This window comes from Carassius auratus, chromosome 47 (assembly GCF_003368295.1).
Source record: "Carassius auratus strain Wakin chromosome 47, ASM336829v1, whole genome shotgun sequence".
NCBI lineage: Eukaryota > Metazoa > Chordata > Actinopteri > Cypriniformes > Cyprinidae > Carassius > Carassius auratus.
In genome coordinates this window covers 13,714,761-13,727,554 of record NC_039289.1, presented here as the reverse complement: position 1 = coordinate 13,727,554, position 12,794 = coordinate 13,714,761, and the positions used below count along the sequence as shown (strand labels likewise).

At 39.6% G+C, this 12,794-nt stretch overlaps 2 protein-coding genes and 1 long non-coding RNA gene across 3 annotated transcripts in view; 2 read left to right on the top strand and 1 right to left on the bottom strand.

Moving 5' to 3' along the window:
• Positions 1–4,995: 4,995 nt before the first annotated feature.
• LOC113065166 (run domain Beclin-1-interacting and cysteine-rich domain-containing protein-like) overlaps positions 4,996–12,794 on the bottom strand; it is a 42,430-nt gene continuing 34,631 nt past the window's right edge. The window contains exon 23 of the mRNA XM_026236395.1: positions 4,996–5,166. The gene's annotated coding sequence lies outside the window, so the exon portion shown is untranslated. The remainder of the gene's footprint in view (positions 5,167–12,794) is intronic.
• Positions 6,020–10,578, top strand: LOC113064578 (5-hydroxytryptamine receptor 3A-like). Its single transcript, XM_026235429.1, has 8 exons — positions 6,020–6,053; positions 7,958–8,021; positions 8,149–8,321; positions 8,428–8,472; positions 9,004–9,110; positions 9,240–9,409; positions 9,492–9,656; positions 10,382–10,578. The coding sequence occupies exons 1-8, from the start codon at positions 6,024–6,026 to the stop codon at positions 10,576–10,578; spliced, it is 951 nt and encodes a 316-aa protein (XP_026091214.1). The 5' UTR covers positions 6,020–6,023.
• On the top strand, positions 11,064–11,969 carry LOC113065169 (uncharacterized). The gene is made up of 2 exons (XR_003278941.1): positions 11,064–11,700; positions 11,847–11,969. It is a non-coding gene; the product is annotated as an uncharacterized LOC113065169 (long non-coding RNA).

Sequence of the window (12,794 nt, the reverse complement as noted above, 5' to 3'; positions counted from 1 at the left end):
GGTGCTTCAGCACGGTATTCCTCTCACACACTTAAGAGACTCCACTCCTCTTTTTGCCCTTGATGGCAGCTCCCTACCTAGAGTACAGAAAGAGACTAATCCATTGAATCTTACCATTTCCGGCAACCACAGAGAGACAATATCCTTTTTTATTTTTCGTTCTCCTTTCACTCCGGTTGTTCTAGGCCATCCTTGGCTTAAGCTCCATAACCCTCAAATTGATTGGGCTAAGGGATCTATCTTGTCTTGGAAATTGTCATGTCATGTTGAGTGTTTAGTCTCTGCTGTTTCCCCTTTGTCTTCGGTCTCTGTGTTTCAGGAGGAGGCAGGAGATTTGTCTGGTGTACCGGAGGAGTATCACAATTTGCGAGAGGTTTTCAGTTCACTTCCCCCTTACCACCCGTACGATTGTGCTATCATCAAGATACACCAATTCGCCTACTTTTCCCATCATCTCTCCCCCGCGGAGCATAATTATGATGTCAGTAATTGTGAACTGTTAGAGGGCTCCACTGTCCCTTTTGTCGTTTGGACTGACCATCGTAATTTGGAATACATCTGCTCCGCAAAGAGAATGAATCGGCATCAGGCTTGGTGGGCACCATTTTTTACTCGTTTTGATTTTGTCATCTCTTACCGCCCTGGCTCTAAGAACGTCAAACCCGACACATTGTCCCATCTCTTCGATCCCTCATCCTCCACTACACCCCAGGAAGATATTATTCCCCCTTCGCGCTTGTTGGGTGCTACGGTTTGGGGAATCGAGAGACAGGTGAGGCACGCTCTCTCGCGTTGCCACCCCGCAAGGCTACCCTAGGGGCAGTCTTTTTGTCCTGGTACCTACTCATCTAGCCGTCCTTCAGTGGGCTCATTCTTCCAAATTAACCGCTCACCCCAGTGTCCGGGGCACTATTGCATTTATCCATCAATGCTTCTGGTGGCCGACCTTAAACCGTGACGCGCCATTTTATCGCCACCTGTTCTGTCTGTGCCCAAACTAAGGCAGGTAATTCCCCACCTGCTGGTCTCTTGCGGTCGCTACCTATCCCCACCCGCCCTTGGTCACATATAGCTCTCGATTTTATTACTGGTCTCCATCCCTCGGCCGGTAATACGGTCATCCTGACCATAGTTGACCGTTTTTCTAAATCACATCACTTCATTCCACTCGCTTAACTCCCCTCTGCCAAGGAGACTACTCAGAATATGGTTAATACTATGTTCAAGATTCATGGGCTACCCACCGATGTCGTGTCCGGCAGGGGTCCGCAATTCGCCTCACAGTTTTGGAGAGAGTTCTGTTGCCTTATTGGGGCCACCGCCAGCCTCTCTTCGGGTTTTCACCTTCAGACTAAAGGTCAGGCAGAACGAGCCATTCAAATCGTAGCCCGCATCCTCTGCAGTCTAGCCTTTTGCAATCCCGCGTCCTGGTCTGAACAGCTCCCCTGGGCAGAATATGCTCATAACTCTCTTCCATCTTCTGACTCAGGTCTCTCACCATTTCAGTGTTGCCTGGGTTACCAACACCCTCCATTCTCGTCTCAAGAGACCATTACTGACGGTCCATCCATTCACATGTTTATCAGTTCCTGCAAACGAACCTGGAGAAGAGTAAGATTCGCCCTTTGTTATTCGAGAAAGCGCATGAGCGTCGTGGCCAATAGATCCCATGTCAAGAGCCCTCGCTATGTTTTGGGTCAGAGAGTGTGGCTTTCCACTTCCAATATTCCGCTCTATTCTGAGTCTCGCAAACTGGCACCACGTTTTATCGGACCGTTCCGCATAGTCAAGATCATTAACCCTGTCGCCGTCAAACTAAATCTACCACCATCATTCACCCCTTATTTCACATTTCTCGCATAAAGCCGGTTAACCACTCTTCCCCTCGTTTGTCGTTCACCACCGTTCGGATTGAAAGTTCCCTGTCTACACTGTCCGCAGGATCCTGGACATGCGACGTCGGGGACGTGGACACCAGTATCTGGTCGATTAGGAGGGGTATGGTCCTGAGGAGAGAAGTTGGGTCTACTCCTGGGACATCTTGGACCCCTCGCTCATTGATGATTGCCTCCGGTCTCGACAGAGTTCCCCCTCGGGAGCGCCAGGAGGCACTCATTGAGGGGATGATACTGTCATGATCCTGTCTCCCTCTGCTGGTCACTCCCTCACACTTTTTCCCATCACCCTCCATTTCATTACTGACAGCTGTTCTCATTTTCCAGTAGGCTCATTCCTCCCCACCTGTTCCGTGTCCTGTCTCATTATCTTGGCTTTTTCTAACCCTCTTCTCTCCTGTCCTATTGTCAGATTGTTTGATGTCACAGGTGCGTTTTCTTATGTTTTGTCCTGTCCTGTCGGGGTGTGTCACTATTTTACCACCACTGCTGGAATTACTCCGTGCTCATCATACATCCACAGTACCCTACCTGCCAAGAGCTGCTACAGCTTACCTGTTTGGAGCTCACCCTTCATCAGCCTCTTCATGAGTTTGTGTTCCTCGCCTGTGCTCTGGTCTTCCCTGCCACAGAGGAGTTTTTGTGTTCAAGTTATTTCCCAGTCTATGGGTTTCTTCAGTTCGTTTTTCTCTCTCATTTAAGTTGGATTACCTGTGGTCAAGACTCTGTCTCAAATAAAGAACTGTAATCGGCATTCTCACTTTTGAGTCCTCTCTCCCGCATCACAAGAAACAGCAGAAATAGACTGTTAGCATGGTTACCCCTGCACACAAAGCCCAACTTCTGATTTTTTAGCACTTTGGTCTTTATCAAATAACACAAATGTTGAAATATACAATATCTTTATTCAAACATTACTACATTTTTACATTTTAATCAGGAATAAAACAAGGCAGCCCAAATGCCACCCCAAAATAGATTATTCTGTATTATTATTGATAATAATAATATATTATTATTCTCTTTACTTTTCATTATCCAGGAGTTATTGCTTTATTAAAGCAATAATGTCACAAAATGTTCATACATTTCTCTGAAAGCAATGGTTAAGCTTTTACATTTTTAAAAGTTTTAAATTATTGTTAAAATGCTTAAGTAAATCTTCATATTATGATTAAGACAGGTATTTTTTAACAACGGTTATTATATTTAACTCAAAAAATATATATTTTATATAATTTTACTATTTCACTAATTCAATATATATAATTCAATAAATATTTTAATAAAAACTATAATATCACATGAATGTTCCTAAAATAACATTGCTTTACAATAAAGTATCAATGTAAGATGAATACAATGGGAGATGGGGGTGGTTATGAGAGGGGGGCATCTTTTGAAAATCTTGGGCCCCCAAAATGCTAGGGCCGGCCCTGCAACCAGCACTCAATCGCCATTCATTGAATAGTCTATAATGCCAATGTCTTCATCTTTTGTGAGTAAATATTCTTCATCTAAATGTATCTTAAGCAATATTATTACATTTTCAAATGTATCCACTTGGGAAAACGTCTTCAAAAAGCATAGTTATTACTTGACAAAACTCTTAGTCTCAGTGTGGAAGAAAGGCAAAAACATCAAGAAAATGAAGCATTTTCTAATTTATCCAGAATAATGTTGACATAGCTTTAGGTTTTAAGTGTTTCATGCCATCATGAGTACTTTTAATGAATTTTTTGTTGTTGGAGATGGAGATCTACAGCTTCTATGCAAAACTCAGCTGAGATTTATCAACATATTTGCTAGAACAAAATGATTAAGAAGATGGCAAAGAGATCAAACACAATGCTGGATCCATTTGTTTGATTTAAATCAGATATGCAGGTTGCTCAAATTTACATAGTGTAAGTGCTCTAACCCAACTCTCAATCTTGGTTTGCTTGGTTTGTATTATCCATCAAGCCCTTGTGGTCTCTGCCTGAGCAGGAGAACATTTGAGGTTTTATTCCTCGTTTTGGAGATTTGTTTGCCAATATTTTTAGTGTAAATGACAAGACATATATCACTATATCTGCAACTGTGCTTGTTTTAGAAAGCTAAGCTAATACATATTGTCTATCCTAAACAGAATATCATTAACCATTGTATTTTCTGGAGGTGATCACATTGATACAGAGGTATTATTTTTGCAAAGTGGTTACAAAGATCTTTGAAAATCGAATTGTTTAATAGTCAAAAGTATTTCTTAATACTACAATACTACAAAAAAAATCGCAGAGACAAAACCAATGAAATCCATTACAAACGTGGCATTTGTTGCATCCAGTGGGGACATAATTAATGATTATAATGACTTATACTGTGTTTTTACATTTTGCATTGCGTATTGTGCCATGTAAACATGAAACCATGTCTCCATTTGTGATGGGAGAAACAGCAAATAACAAGTGCTACTCTACACTGCTCAAAAAAAATCATAAGTTGGAAATTCTTTAAATATAACCAACAGATAGAAAAAATATAGCTAGAAAGTGATGAGTTTGTGTTTGAAGACTGAATTGTGATGGTTGTGTATTTGGGAATCACCTGAATATGTGTCCTCAAATTTGTGTCTGATGTCTTCGAAGTTAAAAGCAATTTAATCTGGGGTTGCACAATAAGCATCTGTAAACATATTTTCTCTCTGTTATCTCGGTCATTGTCATGTACTTGTTGGGGTACGGCCATGGCGACTCACTCCTCGGGATCAACTGTTCTCCAATCTCACCCCCTATCATAATTTCATCAAGTACTTTTTTGCATGACTGGCTAAGGAGTGGTACCGCCAGGAGCAGAAGGTGGCGGTAATGCATCATAAAAGTTGGTTGGTTGCTATCCACCGGAAACACGAATAAGATGAATTGGCGCTGTCGCATCACTTACTGATCCAGGATCAGTGATCTTAGCAGTAGTATTTCCTGATTTGAGTTTGAGTTTCAGAAATGTTTGCAAAAATGTAGCTTGTGTGTAAGCTACCGCACTACTTGGTAAGAAAAAAAAAGAAAAAAAAAAGAGCTTTGCTACTAAAAAGCTATTTGATTCTGAAAGCAGCAAAGCTACAACCACGCTACTGAGAAATGTAGTTAAACTAGTAGCTTCGCTGCTTGTAGCGACGCTCCAGCCCAACACTTGCCACATGTGATGATCTTGGGCTGGACTCCACTTCATCCACGATTGGCGATCCATGGGACAAAGTTGATGTATTTCCTCAAGGACCAGCATGGATCAGCTGCAGGCATAACAAAGCAGATATCATCCTCTTTTGGAAGGCCAAACAAACTAATTTTGAAACACATAGCATCTCCACAACATTGTGGCAGCAGTGACAACAATACTACAGCAAAAATCAAAGTTGCACTTTCTTTATTTGCGTGTACATTTGGGCAGTGTTATGCAAATCCTCCCACACAGTGACATAGAGATGTGGGGGCGTGTCTTGTTGAGCCATTTTAGTGGGCCGTGGTCTTAACTTTTATAAAGAATATCTCTTTGGATTAGAGACTTTAGTCTTTGAAACCTGTAACACTTCAAAGAGAAATTAAAATGTGAAATTGCATCATATGACCCATTTAACATGGGGAGACTATGTGATTAACTCCCTCTTCACAAGAGAGAGTGGGAGGTTGTTGCTGGGATAACATACAACCTGCATACTGCAAGAAAACATATCATCTGAATCCAAGTATCAAAATGTTGCTAACTTGCCAAGCCCTTCTCAGATTCAGCTTCAGGCCCCAGTCTCATCCCATCTTCACTACTGCAACTTCAAGCTGTCCTCCCTCAAAAATAGTGGCTGATGGTCCTTTTGACTGAAAAAAAGAGAGTTTCGACCAAATATTTAGATACTGAATTTGAATGAATATTGAAATTGAATTGTTGTAGCTACATCACATTTAGAAAAATGCTTTGATTTATGAGAGATGTGAAAAGGCATTGCCCCCTGTTGTGGTTATTCTAATTTGTATAAACAAATAATTCATATAACAAGCTAGTATTTACGTTATCTTCACTCTCCATTCGGCTATATAAACCTCCACACATAAAAAAGAGTCTGCTAATAATTTACTTGTAGTAAATTGAGGACTCATGACTTCTATCCATCTTCCAAGAATGGAGGTAAGACTGTATTTTGTGTTGTAATATTTAATTTTATGCGTAAAAAAACACAACTTTTAAATACAGTGTTATAGTTTTAATAGATAGATTAATAAATGTAATAATAGCTACTCCACAGTTGTAAGCATTACATTTACTGTTTTATTTATTATTATTATTATTATTATTATTATTTTCTTTTGATTTACATTTACATTTAATCATTTAGCAGACGCTTTTATCCTAAGCGACTTACAAATGAGAACAATAGAAGCAGTCAGATCAACAAGAGAACAACAACAGTAAACAAGTGCCATGACAAGTCTCAGTTAGTCTAGTACAGAACGCATAGCAAGTTTTTAATTTTTTAATTTTTATTTTTTTTATATGAAAGACAAGAAAAGGAAAAGTGCTAGTATTAGTTGGTTAAGTGCTGGTGAAAAAGATGAGTCTTTAGATGTTTCTTGAAAATGAGTGAAGACTCGAATAGACGAATAGAGATTGGGCGGTCAATCCACCAGCTGGGCACAGTCCAGGAAAAGGTCAGTGAGAGTGATTTAGAACTTTTTTGGGATGGCACCACAAGGCGTCGTTCACTTGCAGAGCGCAAACTTCTGGAGGGCACATAAGATTTAACTAGTGAGTTTAGGTATGTTGGTGCCGTGCCAGTGGTCGTCTTGTAGGCAAGCATTATTACCTTGAATTTGATGCGAGCAGCTACTGGTAGCCAGTGTAACCTGATGAGGAGAGGAGTAACGTGAGCTTTTTTGGCTCATTGAAGACAACCCTCCCTGCTGTATTCTGGATCAATTGCAGAGGCTTGACAGTACATGCAGGAAGTACCCGCCAGGAGAGCATTACAATAGTCCAGTCTAGATAGAACAAGAGCTTGGACAAGAAGTTGGGCAGCTTGCTCTGACAGGAAGGGTCTAATCTTCCTAATGTTGTATAGGTCAAATCTGCAGGACAGGGTCATTGTAGCAATATGGTCTGTGAAGCTTAACTGATGATCCATCGCAATTCCTAGATTTCTGGCTGTCCTGGAAGGAGTAATGGTTGATGAACCCAGCTGTATAGAGAAGTTGTGATGAAACGATGGTTTAGCTGGAATCACCAGGAGTTCTGTCTAACTGAAGGTGATGGTCATTCATCCAGCTAGAAATATCACTCAGACAGGCTGAAATGCGAGCAGCTACCGTCGGGTCATCTGGTTGGAATGAGAAGTAGAGTTGGGTGTCATCAGCCTAGCAGTGATAAGAAAAGCAATACTTCTAAATTAAAGATCCTAATGACATCATGTAGATGGAGAAGAGAAGTGTTCCAATTACTGAGCCTTGAGGAACCCCAGTAGTAAGTTGTTGTGACTTAGAAACATCACCCCTCCAAGGCACGCTGAAGGATCTATCGGAGAGGTAGGACTTCAACCACAGGAGTGTGGTTCCAGAGACACCCATCTTTCTGAGGGTGGACAGGAGAATCTGGTGATTAACAGTGTCAAGAGCAGTAAGATGAGTACTGAGGATTTTGAAGCTGCTCTTGCCAGTCGCAGGGTTTCAGTAACCGAGAGCAGGGCAGTCTCAGTTGATTGGCCACTTTTGAAGCCAGATTGGTTACTGTCCAGGAGGTTGTTCTGTACAAAGAACATAGAAACATAGAAAGCTGGTTGAACACAGCTCGCTCAAGTGTCTTTGCAATGAATGGCAGAAGGGATACCAGTCTGTATCAATTCTATTATGAAATTCATCAATTTCTTTATCAAATTCAATCAATTCTTTATAAATTCTATTATGAAATTCTATATTTTTTATTGCTAGTTTAATTTCTTGGTAATGTTGAAGAATCTTGGTAATACAAGTTTTGCTTTATTTAGTCAGTCACATTATATTTTGTGATTATATGTCATATATTGCAATTGTATTCAACAGGTTAGAACATGGTATGCCACTCTTACTTGGTTCCAGTTGATCACCAACTGCTTCATTATACAATGTAAGAATAATTTCCATTCAATTATTTCTTTCTTATTCTATTTCAAAGGGCAATAATTAACAAACTGTATTGTCCACTATTTTTGTAGAAAATTCCAGATGCTTTATTCAGGTTTTTGCTCTTTCAGATCTCTTGCTAGGATCCGTACAGTCACTAAACTGTTCAGAACCAACAACTAAATCGCTCCTTAATGCCATGAGAGAGGAAGTCATCCTTTACAGCGATGCAAGGCCAGTTATAAGTCTGAGCACTCCCACCAACGTCACCGTGGACTTTACTCTCTATGGAATCTTAGGAGTGGTAAGCAACTTTGACTTAAGGTTTACAAAACCATGACATTTTCATAGTATTAATCCCACTAAGTATTATAGAAATCATTACATATATCATATATTTTCCCTTTCAGAATGAAAAAGCACAGGTGTTGGAAACATATCTGTGGGTGAGGATGGTAAGAGTCAACAAACACACTGTTTGGACTAAAGATGTTCAATATTGACCAAAAATAATAATAATGATAATTAAGCAATAGTTTGCTGAGTGTGTTTTTGTGTTGGTACCTTGGTTGGTTTAGGCCTGGCATGGATAAATAAATATGACATTAAAACCACCAGTAAGTCTTAATGAGTGATTTTTTTGAATCATTCATTCAAATTAATCATTCAAAACATATATATATATATATAGGGGCATTCTAATTGCATGCTAATAGGCTTCTGAATAGGCTAATGAATCCTTGGACTCTCAAAAAATCTTTGTTTGTTTGTCTGTTTTTTTGCAAATTGAGTGACATACTCTATAATGTCAGTTCGCACTTTGTTAAAATAAACAATTAAGATATAATCACAGACAATAAATGTTGCACAGCCCTGGTGTAGATCTGGTATTGACAGCCAGCAGGCATGCTTCATACAGATTTTACGCTGCTAAAAACTTTCAGGCATTAGTAGCAATAGGACTAGTTGAATTATTATTTTTTTAGAAATGGCAGATTGAAGGTTTGAGCTGGGATCCTGCGGAGTGTGGAGCAAAAAAGATTTCACTACCAAGAGAGAAGATATGGTTTCCAGACATTATCATTAATGAATTGTAAGTTTCAAATATTGAATTTAACACCTTTGAATATTGACTAGCGGGAAAAAATAGCGTTGATCATAATTACGCACTTGCAGTGGACCTCCATTAACTTTAAACCTGCTATCTGCAATTAATTTGCAGCATGGATGAAAACCGAGCACCAGAAACATATTACGTCTATGTGACCTCCACTGGTCATGTGCTTGATGGACGGCCGTTTCATGTAATCAGCTCCTGCAAACTGGACATCTACACCTTTCCATTTGATTTTCAGAACTGTTCATATACTTTCAACTCTTACAAACACACTCGTGAGTAAACAGAAGTTAGACATGGATGTTGCTGATTGTCTGCTTGTAATTCTATTGTACCTGTTGGTCTCTTTTTCTACAGGTGATGATGTTCAGTTGTTCTTCTTGCTGCCCATTGAGCAGATATTCAAAAATTCTCTTAAAGCAATAACAACTAAAGGAGAGTGGGAGCTGATAGACATGAAGGCAGAAAAATCTTCACAGCTCTCTCTGGAAGAGGAATGGGATAGCCTCACTGTTTATGTTGGTGGCATTTTAGATCTAGAGGGGAATTCACTAAGATTTGCAACTGATACTGCCATGATTTGGTGCATGTAACTGGGACTGTACATTGCTGCACTACCGTGATCCAGACTACTGTGACTTGTACACACAGCAGCTATGTTAGTATTGGACTATATTGGTGGACTAATATAGGGAATAGTAAATGAGGGTATAGTGGGCGATTCGAATGCAGAACTTCATTATCTAATTGAGGTGTATTTAATTTGGTTGGCACTAAAGCCTTGCTCAAGGGCACCTCAGTCATGGGTTTTGAATGTGGAAAAGCTTGATGTTCATTCACTCCACACATACATTTCCTGCTGATCCTGAGAACCAAACCCGCAACCTTCAGGTTACAAGTCCATCTCTTTAACCATTGCGCATCTGAATTTGTAATTTGCACACATGCCAGGAATTACACTAATTGGTGGATCCACTACGTGGAAACACTCACAGTTGGTCTTTACTTTTAAAACATTAGCTGAAGAAGAGGATGGAAAATGTAACAGTAAATAAATAAATAAATAAAAATAACAACAACAGCAGAGGACAAAAGTGAAAACAATAAAAATGTATATACAGTACAAATAGGAAATACCACACAAAAGCTGTGCAACTTAGTGAATTCCCCCATTTGTATTATTGTTTCTACTGTGAAATTAGATTAATGCTTGATAAAAACTAATGTTCTCATTCATTGTGGACTAGATTGTCTTGAGACGTCGAGCTACGCTGTATGTCGTGAACCTCCTGATTCCCAGCAGCTTCCTGCTTTCTTTGGATCTCTTCAGCTTCCTGCTGCCTCCTCAAGAGGTGGACCGTGCTTCCTTCAAAATGACCCTGATTTTGGGTTACACAGTCTTCCTGCTGTTAATGAACGACATGCTGCCCATCACAGGAAATGACTTACCGCTCATAAGTATGTCCTCAATCCTTATCATTCTTATTGCATCTGCAAAAAAGTGGTCCCTGATGGCCACCAGCATAAATTGATGGTCTCCAGAATGGGATGCTGGTGCAACCTGAACCTACACAGAAATACTTTCTTGAGAAAACCAAAGTTTGGCTGGTCAGTATGGCCCAGTAAGGGCTGGTATACGTCAAAAGTCAGGGGTGTCAAATTCTGCTCCTGGAGGGTCAATATCCTGCAATAATCTCCAACACACTTTATTACAGTAGACTTTTCTAGTGAGTCTGACCTTCACTACTTTAGTTCAGTTGTGTTTAATTACGGTAAGAGCAAGTGTGCCACACACATACCAAAATGTGAAGCCAAAACATTTTGATCGTCATCTGGTGGCTCACTGCAGTATAGGTCAAAAATCCTCCTGGACAGTGGCCCTCCAGGAACAGGGTTGGACACCTCTGTCATAACATAACCAACTAGGAGCATGTTTATTCAATGACAGCCATCCTTGAGATGAATTGGAATGGTAACAGCTAGCTTTGTAGAGATATAACAGAAATCCTTAAGCTGACCAGTTGTATCATGAAGATCATCCTGGTTAAACAGCTTGAGTCCAGGGTACCTAATCCTGTTTCTGGAGATCTACCTTCCAACTGAAGCATCTTATTCAGATTTTCAGAAGCACTTGATGATGAAAGACATGAGAATTCGATTAGGATTGGAACTGAAATCTGCAGATAGTTTGATCTCCAGTAACAGGATTGGGCACCCCTGGCTTGAGTTTTTCTGCATTTCCCAAAAGCATTGTAGGCCATCAGTGGTATCAATGGTCGCTACAGTGCTTTTGGGAAACTAAGCCCATGACTCTAATCTGATCTTTTCAGCAGTATAGGTGATCGCTCTTCACCTCCAATCTTATCTTTCTCTCTCGATGTAGATGTTTTTTTCTCTCTCTGCTTGGCCTTGATGGTAGCAAGTCTCCTTGAGACTATCCTCATCACCAATGTCGTGTGTGGTTTCTGTGACTTTCCTCCGTTACCTAAGTGGCTCAGGATTCTGGTTCTGAAATATCTTGCTCGACTTGTTTGTATGAAGAAATCTTGTGATAAACACATTGTAGGTAAGACTCTTTTTGGCAGCCAAGATATCTTCCAGGATGGTTCTGAACTATCAATAACTAGAGTTATTGGTAATTTCCTGATATCAGAATTAATATTACTGGTGTAAATGATGTTTTCCAACGGTGGTCTTGTTTCTTGCCAACAGCAAACAGATCTGAGAGCACTTTCAACAAAAACAGCATGACTGACAATGCCATGATTGACATTCCAAAGGAAGAACTAGTTAGTGGAAGTCAAGTGAGAGTCTGGGAACAATGTCTTGATGAAATGAAGAAGATGAGTAAAGATTTATTGGCCATCCGCCACCAAGTTGAAGAGCAATTCAATAATGACAACAGAAAAGATGAATGGATCATGTTTGGTCAGGTCATTGACCGCGTGCTCTTTTTAATGTATATTCTCTTTATCATTGTGAGTTTAAGCACAATTATGATTCTGTGGCTGCACTTGTACAGTCTAGACAAAAGGCCATAATTATCGCCTTCTCTGTAAACTGAAGACATCAAAATCTGATGATGTCAATGGGGCCGTGATTTATTTATGATGTAATTCAAGGGATCTTCAGCAAAATACTCTAGTTATTTTATTATATTACTATATTAGTTATAGGGGCTTTAAAGGGGTAATTCACCAAAAATAACATTTCTATCGTAATTTTCTCATCCACAAGTTGTTTCAAACACACAAAAAAGATATTTTTGAAGAATGTTGGTGATCAAATATGTGGACAGTAACCACAGACTTTATGGTAGCAAAAAAAAAAAAAAAAAAACCACTGCTTGCAACAGTTTGTTTTGGAACAACTACAGGGAGAGTATATCATGACAGAATTTCCCTTTCCTATCCCATAGACATTCAGTCTTAGAAGGTTTAAAGTTTAAATAAGTATTAGTATTAGTATCAGTATTTAGCAAACGTGTACACTGAGGCTGACATTGTTTTATCTGTATTCCCAAAAGATGTTTTGTTGGCTTTGGTATCATGAATAGCAATGACTTTTGTCACTGTCATTATCAAATATTCTAATATTAGATAAAATTAAATATTATTTAAATTTCACACAAACTTTGCTTCTAGTTTTGGTGTTTGTTTG